This window comes from Garra rufa, chromosome 25 (assembly GCF_049309525.1).
Source record: "Garra rufa chromosome 25, GarRuf1.0, whole genome shotgun sequence".
In the NCBI taxonomy this organism is placed as follows: domain Eukaryota; kingdom Metazoa; phylum Chordata; class Actinopteri; order Cypriniformes; family Cyprinidae; genus Garra; species Garra rufa.
Window position 1 is genome coordinate 21,587,667 of NC_133385.1, and position 22,180 is coordinate 21,609,846.

Below are 22,180 nucleotides of genomic sequence, written 5' to 3' on the forward strand. Positions count from 1 at the left end.
ACTGAGTTTGCGCAAGAAGCGAGGCACAATGCATTGTGGGAGATGATGTTTATTTTGTCAGGATAATTTTAAACAGCAGTAATGTACAACAGTCACCACGGGGGGCGATACAAATTGATATCTTAATCAGATTTAGGTTCACTTAGGAAAAATGAATAATTAGTTAAAAAAAAAACGTAATTTTTTTAGTTTTTAATTTGTTTTTGTAACAGTTTTAGAGATTTAGTTTAAATATTTAACTAAACTAAATGCTAAACTGTTTTATATGACAATTTCTTATAGATTCTTACATTTTTGAAAGCAGAAATACTAAAATTTTGTCAGTTAATATAATAAAAAAACTGCATCTATAATAATTATACAATAATGTAAAAATGTATAAAAGATTTTATTTTACACTTAAAACATTAACTTGATTTTATAATAGTAATATTTTATATTACTTATTTAAAAAAAATATATACACTACCAGTCAAAAGTTTTTGAACAGTAAGATTTGTAATGTTTTTGAAAGAAGTCTTTCCTGCTCGCCTGTATTTATTTGATCCAGATACAGCAAAAACAGTAAAGTTGTGAAATATTTGTACTATTTAAAATAACTATAATTAATTACATAATTTGAATATATTTTAAAATGTAATTTATTGCTGTGATTTCAATGCTGATTTTTTAGCATCATCACTACAGTTACATGATCCTTCAGAAATCATTCTAATATTCTGATTTGCTCCTAAAAAAACATTTATTATTATTATGTTGAAAACAGCCAAGTTTTTGATTTTTTTCAGGTTTCTTTGATGAATAGAAAGTTCAGAAGAACAGCATTTATCTGAAATAGAAATCATTTGTAACATTATAAATGTTTTCTATCATTACTTTTGATCAATTTAAAGCATCCTTGCTAAATAAAAGTATTAATTTCTATAATTCCTTTCCCCAAAAATGTAAATAAATTTCAAAAATTATACGGCGTTTGAATGGTATAGTGTATAATGTTACAAATGTTTTTTATTTCAGATAAATGCTGATCTTTGTATGTTTCTATTTATAAAAGAATTCTGAAAATAAAAAAAATGCACTCAACTGTTTTAAATATTGATAATAGTAATAAAAATAATGCATCAGCATATTAGAATGATTTCTGAAGGATCATGTGACACTGAAGACTGGAGTAATGATGCTGAAAATGTTTTCATCACAGGAATAAATTACATTTGAAAGTATATTCAAACAGAAATCAGTTATTTAAAATAGTAAAAATATTTCAAAATTGTACTGTTTTTGCTGTTATTTGGATCAAATAAATGCAGGCTTGGTGAGCAGAAGAGACTTCTTTAAAAAAAACACAATCTTTTTACAGGTAGTGAATACAAGAATGAAAAATTTTAAAAAGATATTGAACTTTTAAAAAATATTTTATTTTATAAATAAAACATTAACTTCATAAGACAAAAATAAAGAACATTTAAAATATATGCTGAAATTATAAAAGCCTTTTATTTTAATTTTTAAAATTCAAAATGCAATGTAAAAACAATGTAGTTCACATAATTAAAAAATTAGTCATTAAAAAATTCTTAATTCTGTCAATAACAAACAAAAGTATGTTATAATACTATAAAATGCTAAAAACACAGATGTTTTAGTTGTGAGGTAGGATTTTTCGTGTTTCCGAAGGTGTTCACCACTACAGATACGTTCAGTGTGACAGAAATTCAGACTCATTCATTTTAAAAATAAATCAATATACTCAAATTCAGGTAATTAAAATTAAATTCTGCACCGATATTTGAGTTTGTTTGCAGTAAAACCCCACTAAATGTACCATTAAAATATGTACAGCCTGATGTACCATGACTGTAGATGTCTGCTGGCAAGTTTTCACTTTCTTTTAGATCGTATTTCAGTCCTCTATCCACACACATGTAGGCTTGGACCACATTTGAGAGTGCGATTCCGGATGGATAGCATCTACCGTCAGAGACGGATCTATTGGATGAGGAGACAGCAAGGATGTGCGTGCAGCAAGGAGACCCATACGCACACAGCAGTCTGTATCCAACCCTCGTAAGATCCCAACCATCATTGCTCCAGCAAAACTAGATGAGATAGAAATAGTCCAATGAAACATGGTTTCGTTTTGTATGATGTTAAAAACTTTAGTTAACATACCTGTCACCAGCTCCAGACACATTTACGGTTTCTTTAGAGCTCATGGCCAGCGCAGGATAATGAACGGCACATAGCTGTCCCTTCTGCTATAAAAAAAGCATAAATAATGTTATATAAATAAGGGATAGTTCACCCAGAAATGAAAATTTGATGTTTATCTGCTTACCCCCAGGGCATCCAAGATTTAGGTGACTTTGTTTCTTCAGTAGAACACAAGCGAAGATTTTTAACTCAAACTGTTGCAGTCTGTTAGTCATATAATGGCAGTCAATGGTTACCAAATCTTTAAGAGTAAAAAAAACATACACAGACAAAACCAAATTAAACCCTGCGGCTCATGGCGATACATTGAGGTCTTAAGACACATAACGATTGGTTTGTGCAAGAAACTAAACAGTATTTACATCATTATTTACCTCTGATCCACTGGAACGTTCATCAGTATGGAGCGCTCAATGTTTAAGAACTCAATGTATCGTCACAAGCCGCAGGGTTTAATTTGGTTTTGTCGGTGTATGTTTTTTTTTCTCTTAAAGATTTGGTAACTATTGACTGCCATTATATGACTGACAGACTGAGTTAAAAAGACATGACGGTTTGAGTTAAAAATCTTCGTTTGCATTCTGCTGAGGAAACAAAGTCACCTACATCTTGGATGCCCTGGGGGTAAGCAGATAAACATTAAATTTTCATTTTTGGGTGAACTATCCCTTTAATGTGATAACTAAGATTTTAGATTTACTCAAAGTAATAGTTCACCCAAAAATGAAAACTTGCTAAGAATTTACTCGCCCTCAGGCCATCCAAGATGTAAACGAGTTTGTTTCTTCATCCAAACCGATTTGGAGAAATTTAGCATTGCATTACTTGCTCACCAATGGATCCTCTGTGGTGAATGGGTGCCGTCAGAATGAGAGTCCAAACAGTTGATAAAAACATCACAATCAACTCCAGATGATCAATTAACATTTTGTGAAGCAAAAGCCGTGTGTCTGTAATAAACAAATTCATCATTAAAGCAAAATATGAGTCCATAATCCATTATAACACTTCCGTCAGTGAAGAAGTCCATCCTCTGTTGTCCTCTCACATCAAAAGTCCACTAACATTTGTTTAGGCTTGTAAACAGTGCTTGATCTGTACATATTTCTATCCTAATTCAGGCAAAATTACTATTTCACTCTAGAAAAGCAGTATTATGGATTGAGTTTTGAAGTTAAAAATGCCTTAATGATGAATTTGTTTCATTTCACAAGACCTCAACTGATGGACTGGATTACTTGTGGATTATTATGATGTTTTCATCAACTGTTTGGAATCTCATTCTGACGGCACCCATTCGGATCCATTGGTGAGCAAGTGATGTAATGCTACATTTCTCCAAATCTGTTCTGAATGAAGAAACAAACTCATCTACATCACCTGAGGGTGAATAAATCTTTAGCAATTTTCATTTTTAGCTGAACTACTACTTTATGATTAATATAATAAGCCCATCATACCCTCTTTTGCTTTTGTGGCTGCAAATTTACCGTCCCAGCCTCATGTTCTCCACACACCATCACTCCTAGCGCACCTAAAGTGACCACCACACAATGCAGATGCTCCAGCAGAGGGCGGGAGAGAGCTGGTACACAGCCCAAGACATCCTCAAGTGATCTGGGCAACTCTAAATCAACATTATTTTGATTACTATTCAAGTAGTTTTGCCACTTCCTGTCCAGTAGTCAAGCGTTTGCTTATTTTAGGTGGTTTTTGACTCTGTTACCTGTAGGAGTGGGCAGACCTAGTGTGTGATTCATGGTGCAGAGCTCAGCCAGGTTGGGGGAGGTGTAAGACAGGGCTTTCCAGCTCTCTGACAGGAAGGGCTTACAGGCCTTATCTGCATCCGTGGGCTCAAACCACACTGCAGCAAAAAGAAAAAGACATGCAATAAGCACGTAACAACTTACTTGAAACTATAACACTGAATCAAGTATTAGATAAACGAGGTTTACCAGGGACTGCGTGTTTCTTGGCAATACGGCACACATAATCGATGGTTGAAACGGGAATGTTGCCATCAAGAACTATGAGAGATGTTGATGCAACCTGATCCTCAAACTTAGATACCTGAAGATAATGATAAAAAACAACTCAATTTTGTTACTGTAACTTTAAAAACCCTTGCAGATTTTCCTAAGTTTGCGTGGGAAATATATTGAAAGTTTGTCTTTTTTAAAAAAAAAAAATAGCCAATAGATTTTAATTTCGTAACTGCCATGAACATGATTAGTTATTTTCAAGTCATTTGCATGTGTTATTGGGGGCTGGACAATCTCATTCTATAGTGTATCTGATTGGACGAAATAAGTGAGTGCAGGATGAGTCATCATTATTATTTCCTCTGTTTACCTCTAAAAAAGACATTTCAAATTAGTTGATCTGCCAAGGTTTTTGTCAGCTTTTAAATGTGAATTAGCATGTATACTACTGAACAGTTAGTAGTCAAAAGTTTCTGAACAGTAAGATTTTTAATGTTTTTTAAAAAAGTCTCTTTTGCTCACCATATTTTAAAATGTAATTTATTCCTGTGATCAAAGCCAAGTTTTCAGCATCATTACTCCATTCTTCAGTGTCACATGATCTTTCAGAAATCATTCTAATATGCTGATTTGCTGTTCAAGAAACATTTTTTATTATTATTAATATTTAAAACTGTTAATTACATTGTTTTTAGACTTCTTTGATGAATAGAAAGATCCAGAAAGTCCAGAATTGATCTGAAATAAAAAGCCCTTATATACTATATTTTTTGGGGGGAAAGAAATTATAGAAAATAATAATAGAAATTAATCATTTTATTTAGCAAGGATGCTTTAAATTGACCAAAAGTGATGATAAAGACATTTATAATGTTACAGAAGATTGCCATTTCAGATAAATGCTATTCTTTTGAACTTTCTATTCATCAAAGAAACTTGAAAAAGTCTACTTAGCTGTGTTAATAATAATAATAAATGTTTTTTAACAAGAAATCAGAATATTAGAATGATTTCTGAAGGATCATGTGTTTGGAGTAATGACGCTAAAAATTCAGCTTTGAAATCACAGGAATAAAATACATTTTAAAGTGAATTCAAATAGAAAACAGCTATTTTAAATAGTAAAAATATTAAATAATAAAGTTTTACTGTTTTTGCTGAACAAAGGTCTAATGGGTTTGGCATGACATGAGGGTGAGTAATTCATGACAGAATTTTCATTTTTGGGAGAACTATGCCTTTAAGTGTTTGGGGTCAGTAAGATTTTTTTTTAAGGAACTAATACTTTTATTTAGCAAGGACGCATTCATTTGTTCAAATGTGACAGTAAATAATTACGAAAGATTTCTATTTCAAATAAAATTAAAATGCTGTTCTTTTGATCTATTTAATAAAAAATCATGAGAAAATACATCATGGTTTCCACAAAAATCTAGTGGCACAACAGTTTTCAACATTTATGATAAAAGAAACATTTCTTGAGCAGCAAATCATCATATAAGAATGATTTCTGAAGGATCATGTGACACTGAAGAGTAATGATGCTGAAAATTCAGCTTTGCATCACAGGAATAAATTACATTTTAAAATATATCAAAATAAAAAGTTATTTAAAGTTATTTAATATTTCATAATATTCCTCTTTTAGTATAGAGAGTTTTCACATCGCATCGTCAGTCGACCATATTGGCAGCACTTGAACGTAAACAATTTCACTGAACCTAACAAAACTTGCATATTTTGTTGATTATAGCGTCTGAAAAGTTGTCAATTATTGTCATGTTTTGGGCTGTACTATTCGGTCAGACCAGGAAAAACATTTGGAGTACTACAGAGTCTGTAGTACAGACTGCCAAAAGATAGAACAAATCAAGGAGAAGAGTGCAAAAAACTGTCTGAGGAACAAAAGGCGTTTGTGGTTGGCCAAACTGAATCAGGATTTTCAGGGCAAGAATCCTGACAACATTTGTGTTTGTTTTTATCATTTCCGGTCAAGTAGGTGAAATATTAGGCTAATATCTTAATTAATACTGCTCATACGTATCTTTATCACCTATTCATTTTAGTTTGTCAAAATATTGCGCCCACTATTCCCCACACTTTTTAACAGTACTTTGCTTTTTTTTTTATATATACGTACATACTGCTCTTGTATTTGCTGATGGATGTCCATGTCGCCCAATCCCAGGCTTAACTCTCCAGACTCAGTTATGACAGCACAATAGGTCGCAGTCCTTTGGTCCTGTAATCTGGCAACTCCACTTGTATCCTAATGAGTATAAAGCAAAAAACTAAAGCTACAATGAAATTTAGGCTATGAGAGCAGTAAAACGCAAAATATACTCACCATGTGTTTGCAATAGTTTAACACAGCGTCACTATGAGAGTCTTCGCCGATGGCAGAGATGAAGAGAGGCTTGTGCCCTAATCTGCTTAAACAGTCTACAGGAAATATAGGCAGTAAGTAAAAACAAAGAATTGTACATATTAATTCATAACAATATGAATAACACATTACATACCAGCAATATTCCGGCCCACGCCTCCAAATGACTGACAAACACTTCCTGGATTTGTCTGACCAAACTGAAAATACAATACGAATATACAATATTTAATTGTATAATGTCAAACATTGTATACTTCTTAAAAAAGTAACTTAAACTTACCACCAATTTCTTTGTTGTTCCTTTAGCGATGAAATCAACGTTTATTCCCCCAATAACAATCTGAGAGAAATAAACTGTCATTTTTGCCTTATTTATATATTACAGTATTTATTAATATTTTGAATTGGTTTTATTTTCATATTTGTGACCCTGGAACACAAAACCAGTCATTTTTCGAAATTGAGATTTATACATCATCTGAAAGCTGAATAAATAAGCTTTCCACAATATTTGGCCAAGATACAACTATTTGAAAATCTGGAATCTGAGGGTGCAAACAAATCAAAATATTGAGGAAATCACCTTTAAAGTTGTCTAAATGAAAGTCTTAGCAATGCATATTACTAATCATAAATTAAGTTTTGATATATTTATGGTAGGAAATGTACAAAATCTTTATATTAAATATCTTAATGATTTTTGGCAAAAAAGAAAAATCGTACAATGTGTTTTTGGCTATTGTTACAAATTTACCTGTGCTACTTATGGTCCAGGGTCACATTTAATAGAAGTTGTAGTAACGTTTTTAGTTTAACTGTTCCATAAGAGCTTATTTATTTATATTGTACCACTTACAGTTTTGGCCTCTATTTTCTGGTCCTTTGACTTTTGGGTCTTAATGTCACCTCTGAAGTTGCCTTCACTTTTTTCTTTATGTTTAGAAAGAGCACATGCAATCTGACTGCCCACCTTGGCATTGTTATGGATGAGTGCTATATCTAAAAATGAATGAACTTGAGGAAAATACCACAAAAAGACACATGACAAGTTCATGTCGTTATAAGTATATCAGAATATAAATGCAATGAGCTTTAACATGACAAACGATATTTTGCATCTTAAATGGATACTGGCTTGCAAGGACTTCCCTTTAGTCAGCTTACTGACTCGCTGGAGGATAAAAGGGGTGACGTCTCTTCCTGTGACACCTTTTGAGCTTCAAATATACATTAAAAAATGCTCTTTTCAGAAGTGGTTATCATTGTACATGGCATATGGTATTGCCAAGCAGTATTTTTCTCTACCTGGCCTCAGACACAGCTGTTTGTATGGCATCTTCTATTTGCCGTCCCGTAGCTGCATGTTCCTCAGGGATGGGAATGGCCAACAGAAGACCACTTTGCAGCCCTAGAGACAGTGTACTTGCTGTTGAGGAAAGAAAGAGTAAAAGTTCCCTTCACTAATGACTAAGCAGGTTGAGCTTATGTCGGAGGAACATTATCTCTGAGAGCTGTTTCAACTAGCTCTTTCAATTTGGATCACTGCCTCATGCAGTAAATATGTGATATTGACATTTACTCAGATGTAGGTGCGGTAAAAGCTTAAACACTTAGACTTGCCAATTAGGTCTGCTGCTTCTTGAGGACTGGAGACGTGGTATGGGGAAGTAAATCCACTTTCCCGAGAGAAGAAAGCCGGGAAGCTCTTTGAATCTCCATATGTGGCTACACACACACCCTGAGTTTCCTGTAAATAAAAGCATTGATCTTTGAATTAAAACTTAAGCATATAGTATGATTCATGTATGGTTTGTTATGATAGGAGTAGGACAATACTTGGTCAAGATACAACTATTTGAATATCTTGAATCTGAGGGTGCAATACAATCAAAATATTGTAAAAATTGCCTTTAAAGTTGTCCAAATTAAGTTCTTAGCAATGCATATTACTAATCAAAAATGAAGTTTTGATATATTTTCAGTAGGAAATTGACAAAACATCTTCATGTAAACATGATCTTTACATAATATCCTAATGAATTTTGGCATAAAAGAAAAATAATTTTACATACAATGTATTTTTGGCTATTGCTACAAATATACCCATGCTACTTGTTACTGGTTTTGTGGTCCAGGGTCACATATGTGAAATCAAAACTGACCCTGTTTACAAGGGATAATATAATGTGTGTATTATAATTATGGTATATGAAAATCAATGGCTACCAGCAACTGTTTGATTACCAAAATATATAATATCTTCTTTTGTGTTCAACAGAAGAAAGACAGTCATACAGGTTTGAAACAACATGGATAGTAAATGATGGGTGTGGGTGAGTAAATTATGACAGAATTTTCATTTTTGGGCAAAAATAAATTACATTTAACAATGTTATTGCGTTATTGGTGTTTTTAAAATGATAAGTGTGTGTTAGATGACAGGAAAGTCATCAGGAAAGAAATCTAAATCTCTCACCTCAAAAGTTGCGAAACAACTTTACTGCAATATCACCCACTGTCTGTCCTGTGTTTACATGCAAACTTACAAAATGGTGACTGGATTTAAAGAAATAGTTAATATCTAGAATAAAAATTTCCTGCTAATTTCCCCCCTGTCATCCAAGATGTTTATGTCTTTCTTTCTTCAGTCGAAAAGAAATTAAGGTTTTTGAGGAAAACATTCCAGGATTTTTCTCCATATAGTTGACTTCAATGGGGATCAATTGGTTAAAGGTCCAAATTGCAGTTTCAATGCAGCTTCAAAGGGCTCTACACGATCCCAGCCGAGGAATAAGGGTTTTATCTACTGAAATAAGTAATTTTCTAAAAAAAAAAACACACAAATTTATATACTTTTTAACCACAAATGCTTCACGAATTACATAGGTGGAAGTACCCACCCAGTGTTTACAAAGTCAAATGTGCTTTACAAAAGTGATAAAACAATGATGTTGGACGATTTTTGAAGTTGGATGAGAAAATGTTTTTCATCCTACTCTACTTTTTTGAACCGAAGTACACAGACAAAGAACTAACCGCGCGTGACTGTTGTAGACGTGCATCGCAGAGCTAGTGCAAGACGAGCATTTGTGGTTAAAAGTATATAAATTTAGATTTTTTTTAGAAAATGACCAATCATTTCACTAGACAAGAACCTAATTCCTCATCTGGAATCATGTAGAGCCCTTTGAAGCTGCATTGAAACTGCAATTTGGACCTTCAACCCATTGGCTCCCATTGAAGAATATGGAGAAAAACCCTGGAATGTTTTCCTAAAAAACAAGAGAGACATGAACTTCTTGGATGACATGGGGTGAGTAAATTATCAGGAAATGTTTATTCTAGAAGTGAACTTCTCCTTGAAGGTCTTACCAAGAACTCAAGAGTGCGGCCGATATCTAGGATGGATTTCACCCCAGCAGACACAACAGCAACAGGTGTTCGACCCAGTTCAGTCAGGTCTGCACTCACATCCAGAGCTACAAGAGATAACATATTAGTCACTGAATACAGGCCAGCATACATTTCAGATGGAAACCAGGACAATTTTGAAAATAAACATGCAGTTTTCTCCATCTCTATGTACTCCTCCAATGCCTCCAGTTACAAAAACAGGAATCCCAGCCCTGTGAGCTGCAATCATTGTGCCAGAGACAGTGGTGCCACCTGACAAACCCTGCATTAGCAGAAAAACACAGACATTTTACATCAATATGTTTAATCACAGTTACAAATTAAGATTACTTAAGTTTCAGACCTTGCTAATGACATAAGGTAAGTCCCTTCTGGACACTTTTAGTGCCGTTTTGCTTTGTGCCAGGAAGTCCAGCTCATCTGAAGAAAGGCCCACATGAATCCTGCCCTCAAGAATCCCAATGGTTGCAGGGATAGCACCTTCAGCCCTCACAATCGCCTCCACTTCCTTTGCTGTGCTGAAATACAGAGGAAATGCAATCGATTAGTAAATACTGAATCCTTCAGATATGCACCAGTGAACAGATTAAAAGTTCTCCACATTTTTTCTTTAAACACCCTGTGCGATAATACAACAGAATTAGTCTTTACTGTTTTTTAAGATAAAAAACCATGTGACAATCCTGACTTCAGAATGGCGTGAGGGAAAAGTTCAACATGATAAGTATTTGAAAGCACTGTAAGAGATTTATCATATTTTTCTACCTGATATTGTGAGGATAAGGCATTCCATGAGTGATAATAGTGCTTTCCAAAGCCACAACTGGTCTGTGATCCGCTAATGCTTCTTTCACATCAGGATGGATGCTAAACAGGGTGTCTGTAGGAGAAATATGGAACAGTTGACCCAAATAACACTGCATTCTAACCACTCACTGTATCAAATTTGGATTGGTTCTCTCTCTGGTGACTGACAAATGTGACCCTGGACCACAAAACCAGTCATAAGGGTCAATTTTATGACATTGAGATGCAAAGCATATTACTAATCAAAAATTACACTTTGATATATTTACAGTACTAGGACATTTACAAAATATGTTCACAAAACATTAGGTTGTGATATATTTACGGTAGGAAATTTACTAAATATCTTCATGGAACATGATCTTTACTTAATGTCCTAATGATTTTTGGCATAAAAGAAAAATCTAAAATTTTGACCCATACATTGTATTGGTGGCTATTGCTACAAATATACCCGTGCTACTTATGACTGGTTTTGTGGTCCACGAATGATATAGAGTCAGTAAATTACATTTTACAACATTTTTGGTCTTTCCCTCATAAAGTGCTGTATTATAATTTCTGAAAAATTGGAATATAGTACATGAGACACATGGATTGCTTCTATTTTTGGTCATTTTGGAGCCTGATAGCCAAAAAACCCATTTACTTTCATTGTAGGGAAAGTAAAAGCTTGGACATTTTGTTAAATATTTTCTTCTTCTAAGATAAGAAAACAGATTTGGAGCAGTAAATAATGATTTATGGATAAAATACTGAATACTACAGTGGTTCAGTTAGCATAGTAAAGCGAAATTGGGACATGGTTGCTCTGAATGAAAATACATGACCTGTGGTTTGTGCTACTATACCTTTTGTATGTCTGCTGGAGGAAGTTGTAATGCAACGTCTAAGAAACGCAGACGACCTCCACATCTTCAGAACTGGGTCTTCAGGTCAGCAAAACTCATTAGAAAATAATGTAAAATTCAATCAAATCACTGTGCGCTATAGAGTTTCCACAAACCTCAAAGGGAACAGTTTAGCGTGCTCTGCTTGTTTGAGACAAGTGACGCGCTGATCTAAGCAATTGTCACAATCCTGTACGTTTCAAAAGACGAAACACAGATATCCACAAAACATAAAACCAACATACGGGTCCTGTAAGTAAACAATTCAGGACTTCAGTCGTTCAATGAAGACTGACAGAAACAGGGCAGCGTTTGCTCATTAAAACGCTTCTCACGCTCTACTCACTTTTAGTAGTGACTTCAGTTACGATTCGGCTAAAGTAAATCCAACTCTTTATTTTGGGTATTAAATTCTCAATTTAAACTATTAGCTTTTCGGCTGGACTCCACTAGGTTGAACTTTGATCCGGTTGGGTCTGTTTGTCCTAGCTGAGAATCCCATCTATTGCCTTTACTCGGAATTTCTGTCAGACGGGGCATTTAAGGGCAGTTTCATGATTAAGTGGTTACAACGGTATTATCGGATTTTCTAAATAAATTTCAGGTGTAAAAATCATACAAAAAGTAAGTTTTAAACATTATATGCAATATTGTATCGACAAAAACAGTTAAATGATTGATAGTCCGTGTAGTACATTCTTCATAATGCATGTATGTAAAGCAATATAATTTACACGATTGTAGGTTCAGAATATATACAGTTTAAGTTAAAAGTTTACATACACCTTGCAGAATCCGCAAAATGTTAACTATTTTACCAAAATAAGAGGGAACATACTGTATAAAGTACATGTTAGTTTTTAATTAGTACTGACCTCAGTAAGATATTTCACATAGAAGACGTTTAGTCCACAAGAGAAAATAATAATTGAATTTACAAAAATTACACTGTTCAAAAGTTTACATACACTTGATACTTAATACTGTGTTGTTACGTGAATGACCCACGGCTGTTTTTTTTGTTTAGTGATAGTTGTTCATTAGTCCCTTGTTTGTACTGAACAGTTATACTTCTTCAGGTCCCACAAATTCTTTGGTTTTTCAGCATTTTTGTGTATTTGAACCCTTTTCAGCAATGACTGTATGCTTTTGAGATCCATCTTTTCACACTGAGGACAACTGAGGGACTCATATGCAACTATTACAGGGTTCAAATGCTCACTGATGCTCCAGAAGTAAACATGATGCATTAAGAGCCAGGGGTGAAAACTTTTGAACAGAATGTGTACATTTTTCTTATTTTGCCTAAACATCATATTTATTTAATTTAGTACTGTCCTTTAGAAGCTATAGAAGAATCTTAGATGTTTCCCAGAAGACAAAATAAGTTAAATTTATCCTGATCTTTAAACTAAAAAAAATTCACCCTGCGGCTCTTAATGCATCATGTTTCCTTGAAGCATTAGTGAGTGTTTGAATATTCTGTAACAGTTGCGTATGAGCTCTCAGTTGTTAACTTTTAAACAAATTGAATTTTCTTACATATAAACATGTTTGTTGTTATATGTCATTTAATTTTTTTCTCTTCATAAGTAAACAAATTAACACAGTTATGTGGAATTAACATGAACTATAGTGAACTTATAACTATATAAACAAAAACAAAGATTAACTATAAAGAAAAGAAAATATAATATATAAGAGAATAGAAATGTAATAGTTACAGTAGTCTGATGATATCAAGCTTAATTCAGACAGATTCACAGAGCCTGTAAGCATAAAGCATGTTGTGCCACAGGTTTAGTCGCTTTTAAACCTCTCACATCAATAGCTGTAAAGCTACTCAGTACTGGACCACTGTAATGCAAATCTGAGGTAAAAACTGAAGAATTCTCACTCAGTATTATAGCTGTCTCTGTGATGGAAGACTTTAAAACATGTTCATCATTATGATACGTAATCCTGTTGACAAATGTATGAGCTTTATGCTGTTCAATCAGTTGATAGCATTCAGTGACAGAGCTATAGTTAATGTCCGACTTCAAGATGGTTTCCTCTTTTCCATCATCAGTGTCCAAAAGCTCCATTTCGAACCAATTTGGATTCTTCAGCTGGTAATTTTTAAAAGCTTCAATAGCATCCCGAAGTCCTCGTCCTGATGGACAGCTGAAGTAATCGTTCTCCCTAATGCCTTCAATGCACTTAATCCGTCCCGGCTCATGTTTTTCCATGTCTAGGATTCGGAAGTAAAGTTCTTCAAAGTGCTTCATGAGTTTGTACTTCACCACGACGTTAAAAGGTGCTGGAACGTCCTCCTCACTGCACACGTCATCAAAATAAGCCACCATGTACTTGTGGAAAGAAGAAGCATGAACAAATTCCGGTATAATAAGGCTCAGAGCCGGCGTGAGCATGTCTCCAATGGGTGAACGTTCGTCTTCCTTCAGTCTCACTTTGTGCTCACCACACATGGCCTTCCATTTGGCGTATACGCCTGGAGAGCACAAGATCAGGACTTTATCTGAGGACTTGGAGATTCGTTCCCGTTGCATATCCAGCCACTGAATTCTGCCGATTGTGCTGAGCCAGGCAGAGTCCAGGAGATCCAGAGTGACGTCTGTGCCACATTTAGCCCTCATGAAGGCACATAACTTCAAGATGATTTCTTTGTACAGGGGGTGGTCCAGAGAATAGATGATGATGACCCTCTTAGGCTCGTGAACGGGATTCCACTCGGGTTTACCCTTTGCACACGTTGGGCTATCTGAAGATGGCGTTTCTGTCAAAAGTCATGGTTGTTATTAAGATACAAAAGCTTTGAAACCTTCAAAACGTATTGAAATAATAAAGAATGAGTGAAAGATTCAGCAAAACAATTGAAAAGTGTAGAACAATAGCCTATTTTTGACTTTTATTACACTATTTGATCAAGCCCTCCTGGTAGGTTAGTATTTTTACGAGGAGGGAAGTTGTAATTTTGAAGTCAGTTGAGTTTCAGTAACATTAGCCAAAATGGCAATGCACCTTTTCAACTAGATCTACTAAAAAAATCTACTTGATGAATAAGGAGGAAGTCATTAGGGGTTCAAGGACGTAGCGCTGAAAACATTGTAATTGTTAGAATGGCCAAGAATCAGCAATCTCTACGTAAAACTGATCATGCAGACCAAACTGTAAGTCGTAGAGAGACGTCACCAAGGCTCGTTCAAATCAGTCTGATGGGGCGCTACAGTGATCAGAAGTACAAATCACTCATAACTCCTAAACCATCAGTTGCACACTCAAGTGTCTCATGTCGTTGGAATCCTTGGCTTTTGCCAAGATTCGATCCTGAGATTAGCAAAATTTTCAGGATTTTTTGAAAAAACTATTGCAAACTAGATCTAGAACTAGAACTTGACCTTTTGACTCACCGTGGCAAAGGGACACCAAAACGTTTGAAAGGGGCAGGGACACTTTTAGTAAAATGCCTAAAACTTCTGAACGGAATGAGATATTTTCATAATCTGAGGTGGCAGGACAAAAATTACAGAGCTTGTCTACTCTGTAGGAGAGAAAAAAACGTATAAATGGCTATACGCAAACCTTTGTCCTATCAACATGAAAATCGCTGCGCACGGTCTTGGTCCAAAGTGCCATAAGTGTCTATAAGGACATTTGGTTTTCTCACAAAACTTGGCTGCTATTGGTCGATGAAGTCTGTGCACCTTTTAGACATCGGAGGCCGATCGGAACAAACTCGGTGGGACTGTTTGACTCACGGCCCCAAAGGTCTGCAAGAAATTTGAAAGAAATCGGCTACTGGGGGCGATGTCTAATTTTTTCCAAGAACATACATTGCGCGTTTTTTTTTCACATACACGATATTTGTATCATATGATATAGAACTTATCATTCCGGACAACTTTGACTTAAGAATTACTGCTGTCAATCAAATTGTATATTAAATGATTGAGAAGATGTAAAAACATACTTTTGCGAAGTCCTAGGTGTTTCTGGGAATAAAAAACAGTAGTACAATCATCTGAAATCTCTAGGTCAAAAATATTTTGAAAAAATGTTGAAATTTATCCTTTGGGAAGCTATAAAAGGGCCTGTCTAAATTTACCCCAAATCCTATAAGGGCTAAAGGAAAGCTCAAAACTTCACGAAACCTGGTGAGCACATGGGACAGGTGATTCTAAACAAGCAGGCACTGTTTTAAGGAGATCGGACCACAGCTGGTGCTATATCAGTCATAAACGTTAAAAAACATAAGATTTCCATGACAAATGACCTTATTTGCCAAAATGCCTTTTTCAATCATTGATTTAGGTGGTTGCAGGCTTGCTAAACAATAAGTAACATCTTTTTGCCTATTTGCTTAAATGCCTTAAAGTGCTTGAACCCCGGTAATCACCGCTTGCAGCTATATTTATTTTTGTTTTCTTTGTGCACAAAAAAGTATTCTCGTAGCTTCATAAAATTACAGTTAAAGCACTGATATCACATGGACTATTTTATCAATGTCCTCACTACCTTTCTGGGCCTTGAACGTGGTAGGTGCGTTACTGTCTATGCAGGCTTAGAAAGCTCTCGGATTTCAACAAAAAAAAATCTTAATTTGTGTTCCAAAGGTGAACTAAGGTCTTCTGTTTCATTACAACTTCAAGTTATGTGCTTATTTAATTGATTGCTTAGTTTACACTGACCTTTATGTGAATTCTTGTTCTTCAAAAATACAATACAGCCAAAAATGCAAACAGCAGCTGCCAATGAAGCCAACAACAGCCCCAGTGTCACCAAAATGATAAAAACAACTGGAGCACCTGGAAGATCTGACATTAACATGTTAATAAAGATAAAGGTCTATCTACCCAAACAGAATAAACTAGAGGTCAAATGAACAGGCAACAAGACATCCATTGTTAATGTGTAATACATACAGGGACAGATATCAATGTTCCCTCTGAATTCCAGACAGTTATTCACACTTGGAAAAGAAAGTGGCTGAATCTGTTAAACAGGGCATCTTTTAGTCATTTAGTGATATGAGACAAGTTATTAACAAAACATCTTCATACAACTGAAACAGTATTCACAAATAAATGGTACTGTAACTCACCACTAACTTCAAATTGCAGTGATTTATCTGCCATGCTTCCAGTGTAAAATTAACCTTCAGAAATGGCTTGTCATCCTTTAAAACAGAATTTAGCAATTATACTCATAATATTGTCTGTGCTTTCTATATTCATGCTATATTTGAATATACATTTATGATGGAACATACAACAGGTGGCAGTGTGGAGTCTTTTAGATATTGAACATACCTTTATGACAGTGTGAAACGGTTCTGGGTGAAGGTCAGGACTGCAGATGGAGACTTTGTATTGGTCAGAGAACATTTCTGGTTCAAATTCTACGGTTATCACCAAGTCACCATTTTCTTTATAGTTTTGCACTGACCATTTTACCTCTGTATCCCAGATGCGCTCTAAAATGACAAACAGATTTACCTAACAGGAATTAGCTTTTTAAGATACTGCATCACTTCAGAATTATCCCAATAGGATTTTCTATGTTTAATATCATGCATAAAGCATGTTAAAGGGATAGTTCACCCAAAAATGAAAATTACCTCATGATTTGCTCACCATCAAGCCTTCCTACAGTAGGTGTATATGACATTCTTCTTTTAGAGGAATACAATCAGAGTTATATTCAAAGAATGTCCTGGCTCTTCCAAGCTTTATAATGGCAGTGAATGGCTGTTCAGATTTTGAAGCAAAATAAAGTGAATCCATCCATCCATTATAAAAAGTACTCTACACGGCTCTGGAGGGTTAATGAAGGCCTTCTGAAGTGAATAGATGCTTTTGCGTAAAAAGTGATGAATGCGGAAGTACGGTGGAGAGAGTAAAACAAAACATATTCACGAATTATAAGTAGAAAATGAGGATTTGTAAAGACAAATGTCAGAGGATTTCGATATAAGCATAGAGCAGACTGGTTTTCCTTTGCTGTAAACAAAACTTTGTTCTTGTATTCTCACCGGAGCTTACACTATGCACACATCCCACGTCATCCACTGAAACGCCACTCTCTTGTAAATGAAAGTATGAAAGCTAGAGATTACACTTTCTAAAGTTTTAAATATGGATATTTTTGTTATACAAACGCATCGATTTGCTTTAGAAGGCCTTTATTAACCCGCACCCAACCCCGGAGCCATTTGGAGCACTTCTTATGATGGATTTATGCACTTTATTGGACTTCAGAATCTCAACACCCATTTACTGCCATTATAAAGCTTTGAAGAGCAAGGACATTTTTAATATACCTCAGATTGTATTCGTCTGAAAGAAGAAAGTCATATACACCTAGGACGGCTTGAGCGCGAGTAAATCATTGTGCAATTTTCATTTTTGGGTGGACTATCCCTTTAATGTCACAGTTTTGTCATTGGTTTTTCCCATTTGTCTTCCCCCTGTCATTTTGTGATCATTTGGTTTAGTCCTCGTTTGTGTAATCACCGTCACCTGTGTTTAATCATGAGTTACCCTTTATAAGTCTGTCTTTGAGTTCAGTGTATTGTCGGTCCTTAACGTTATTTTGATGTGTGTGAAAGCCCTCTGTGTTCCTGCCTGTTCCAGCCTTGTTCATCTTGGAGAATTCTATTAAATATATTGTTGATTGTTAATCTCGTCTATCGTCTCGTCTCGTCCTGCACACACCCGTGACAGAAGGACCGACCGCAACAGTTTACCCGGCACCTTTCCCTGCGTTTCTTTTCCGTTTTTTGTATCAGTGTTTATTTTATTTTTTTCCCCCCCGTCATGGATGATCCTGCCGTCCTCATCCTCCTCCTGAAGCAGGGGAACCGCTCTCTCGAGGACCACACCAGAGACTTCATATTCCCCGCCCCGTTAACGCACTACCCGGACAGTTGCCTATGCACGTTCTTCCGCGTCGGACTTAATGATACCATCAAGAGGCAGCTGTCCGGGGAGGGTCCTCGAGAGAGCCTCGCCGGATACATCGAGTGGGTGCTGGCGTCCAGTGGATCTCCCTGGACTGTCGGCTTTGTCGAGGAGGACGTCAGCCCCACTCTCGACCCAGAGAACAGCCAATCATCGCCCCGACACGCAGAGTGGGAACCCGAGCGCACCGCGGATGAGGGATTAGAGCCGCGAGCGACAGAACCGGAGTCCTCTCCGGCTGATCAGGTGCGTGAGCCGGATTCTACATCTGTGACGGTGGATTGCGACGTGGAGCAAGTGAGGGAAATGGAGAGCCCTGCCCACTGCAACTCCGCTGGGGGTGAGCTGGAAAACATCTCTGGGGACTTAATTGACTTTGTTTCCGAAGTTGTGGAATATAACACGCCTGATTTAATAGACTTTTTCTCTGAACCTCTGGATTACATAAATTTCCCACCCACCCGCCCTCTTCTGTCTGAATCTGCCTGGTCCCCGCTGGTTCCGCCCAGCCGTCCTGAGTCCCCGCTGGTTCCGCCCAGCCGTCCTGAGTCCCCGCTGGTTCCGCCCAGCCGCCCAAAGTCTCCCAGGCCATCAGTCAGTCCCCTTGCTCACCCTCAGCCCACCATCTCTGCAGTGGGCTTGCCGCAGGGATGCCAGCTTACATCGGTGGCATGGCTGGAGGATCCCTCAGCTCCGCCTCCAGCCTCCGAGTCCAGATCTCCACCTCGGCCCTCCGACCCTGCGGCTCCACCACGGCTCTCAACGCCCTCCTCTCCACCGTCGCCCGTCGGTCCACCAGCTCCACCGGGCTCCATCGTCTCTCCGGCTCCGCCCTGGTCAGTCGTCGTCCCTCCGTCACCTAAGGACTCTGCTCCTCCGGCTGTGCCTCGTCGCGCCGTCCCACCGGCTCCTTCGGACTCCTCCCTCCCTTCGGCACAGCCTCCATCCTCTGTCGCTCCGGCTCCGCCGTGGACCTCCGGATCTCCGCCTCCGCCGCCAGAGCCTTCTGTTCCGCCTTGGCCCTCCGGATCCACGGTGTCGCCCTGGATCTTCGGCTCTCCATCTCCGCTTCGGGTTCCTCTGCCAGCTGCTCTGCCTCTGTCGGTCGGCCCCCTGGAGTCGGCGGTCCTTCCTCCACCATGGCTCCTCCCTCCGTCGGCTCCGCCGTGGGCCGTCATTCTGGCTGCGATCTGGGTCCTGCTCTCCTGCTTCAGGTCCCTCCTGTGTCTTCCCTGGCTCCTCCCTCCGTCGTCGCCCCCTTGGACTGTCTTTTTTGCTCTCTGGACTTATGTTTTGGTCCCCCTCCTTTGGTTGCGTCCTCCGTCGAAGCCCCCTCCCTCATTGACTCAAGGTTTCTGGTTTTCCGCCCCTCTCTTCTTTTTTGTTTTTCTATGGCGCGAGGACGCGCCTATTCGGAGGGGGGCGTAATGTCACAGTTTTGTCATTGGTTTTTCCCATTTGTCTTCCCCCTGTCATTTTGTGATCATTTGGTTTAGTCCTCGTTTGTGTAATCACCGTCACCTGTGTTTAATCATGAGTTACCCTTTATAAGTCTGTCTTTGAGTTCAGTGTATTGTCGGTCCTTAACGTTATTTTGATGTGTGTGAAAGCCCTCTGTGTTCCTGCCTGTTCCAGCCTTGTTCATCTTGGAGAATTCTATAAAATATATTGTTGATTGTTAATCTCGTCTATCGTCTCGTCTCGTCCTGCACACACCCGTGACATTTAAAGCATTCCCTTCAGATAACTTGATGGATTAAATGTCTGCTATATATCTAATCATTAAACCTCAACTGTTTTTTAATGAATATATAATATTAATTCTTACCTGGAACTGTGATGTTGGTTATTGTTGTATAGCTCCCTATGTCTGACTTTGGTAAATTGGTTACAAAAACCTGGTATTTAACATTGGGGATGACCACAATTCTGTCTAGAGAAAATGTCCACTAAAAAGATGAAGAAAAGAGACAAAGCTGAAACAATTGTGTGAATAATACTGAATGGTATACTCTAAATACAGTCAAACCAAAAATTATTCAGACACCAGATGTAATTTTTTTATATTTTTTACTAGTGGGTGCAGGACACTATAGTTAATTTATGTAAGTGAGGATAGCAAAATAAAGTAAACTGTGACACATTAGACCAAAAATTCTTCATACAGTGGACTACCAGTAAAATTGATAAAAAAAAAAATTGGGACCAAAAATTGTATTTGACACTTTGACCTTTGACCTGACCTTGACTCATATTTTACTACCATTTTCTAAACTATATATAATAATGTGAGAAATTCTGAAAGTGTCTGCATACATTTTGGTTTGACTGTGTTGTTTAATTCAATGTGTTACTTGCTATATTTTGTATTTGTGAAATTTAGCCGTTTCTGAGTAAAAAAATTTTCAAAGTACACTATTTTTCAGTGGATATATGATTATATAAATATTAGTACTCTTACCCTGCCCAGTTCTGGGTTACTTGTCCCTGGTAGTTTGTCACGAAAAATGTAACGAACACAAATGCTGTGATTTGTATACATTTCAACCACAAGCACTTCAGTCCCTTTGAGGGTGAATATACGACCTGAGGAAAAAAATACTTTAAATAGATAATTATGCTGACCACATGTACAGGTTCTGTTAGAGGAAGAACATTTCCTGTCAAAAAGGGAATTTGATTGAAATGATTTTTAAATATGTGACCCTGGACCACATAAGCTTTCCATTGATGGTTTGTTAGGATAGGACAATATTTGGCCGAGATACAACTATTTGAAAATCTGGAATCTGAGGGTGTCAATTTTTGAGAAAATATTGAGCCTTTAAAGTTGTCCAAATGAAGTTCTTAGCATTGCGTATTACTAATCCAAAATTAAATTTTGATATATTTACGGTAGGAAATAAAAAAATATCTTAATGGAACATGATCTTTACTTAATATCCTAATGATTTTTGACATTTTGACCCATACAATGTATTTTTGGATATTGCGACAAATACACCCGTGCTACTTAAGACTGGTTTTGTGGTCCAGGGTCACATATTATAGTCTTGTGCATAGCTATATGTCATCATGCATGTCTTACCATCAGGTAACTGTCTCCATATAATGTTTAGGACTGGTGCAAACTGTCCTCTGTTATCCCTCTTGGCTGCTACCTCTGCAGTTACATAAGGACGCCCTGGGGCATCAGTTTTTGGCACCATCCAACCCTCATCTGAACAGTTACCTAAGACCGTCAAAGAAATATTTGATAAACATACCTTTGATTTTGTCTTTAAAAACTTCACATTACTGTCAATTTAGAAAAGACATTAATTTATACTTGCCTACTTGAACCCTGCATACTACACCCTGTAAGAAAACAGCAGAATGAAAAATAGTTTTTTTATATAAATAGAATTAATGTTTTATAGATCAAAAAAAGTGGAAAAAAAAGCACCTTTACCTTTTGAGAACATTCAATCGTAGAGGGGTTCAATGAGATGCAGGGGTGAGATTTTCATTATGACGCATGAA

At 36.8% G+C, this 22,180-nt stretch overlaps 2 protein-coding genes and 1 long non-coding RNA gene across 3 annotated transcripts in view; all 3 read right to left on the reverse strand.

Annotated features, from left to right (window-relative positions):
• LOC141301163 (uncharacterized) lies at positions 1-12,022 on the reverse strand. Its single transcript, XM_073831403.1, has 18 exons — positions 11,658-12,022; positions 10,765-10,879; positions 10,343-10,517; positions 10,150-10,261; positions 9,958-10,064; positions 8,202-8,332; positions 7,891-8,007; positions 7,717-7,802; positions 7,442-7,584; positions 6,866-6,925; positions 6,719-6,782; positions 6,544-6,638; positions 6,337-6,465; positions 4,170-4,284; positions 3,941-4,078; positions 3,675-3,841; positions 2,173-2,255; positions 1-2,099 (listed from the first exon to the last, which is right to left on the reverse strand). The coding sequence occupies exons 1-18, from the start codon at positions 11,719-11,721 to the stop codon at positions 1,904-1,906; spliced, it is 2,097 nt and encodes a 698-aa protein (XP_073687504.1). The 5' UTR covers positions 11,722-12,022; the 3' UTR covers positions 1-1,903.
• Positions 12,023-13,308: 1,286 nt separating this feature from the next.
• Positions 13,309-21,878, reverse strand: LOC141301161 (interleukin-17 receptor A). The gene is made up of 8 exons (XM_073831401.1): positions 21,747-21,878; positions 21,120-21,244; positions 20,487-20,607; positions 17,009-17,172; positions 16,801-16,875; positions 16,622-16,691; positions 16,388-16,513; positions 13,309-14,475 (listed from the first exon to the last, which is right to left on the reverse strand). Exons 1-8 carry the CDS (start codon positions 21,865-21,867, stop codon positions 13,457-13,459), a joined length of 1,821 nt encoding a protein of 606 aa, XP_073687502.1. The 5' UTR covers positions 21,868-21,878; the 3' UTR covers positions 13,309-13,456.
• Positions 21,879-21,986: 108 nt separating this feature from the next.
• The window catches only part of LOC141301541 (uncharacterized), a 22,733-nt gene continuing 22,539 nt past the window's right edge, over positions 21,987-22,180 (reverse strand). Inside the window, exon 5 of the long non-coding RNA XR_012342189.1 lies at positions 21,987-22,015. This is a non-coding gene — a long non-coding RNA (uncharacterized lncRNA). The remainder of the gene's footprint in view (positions 22,016-22,180) is intronic.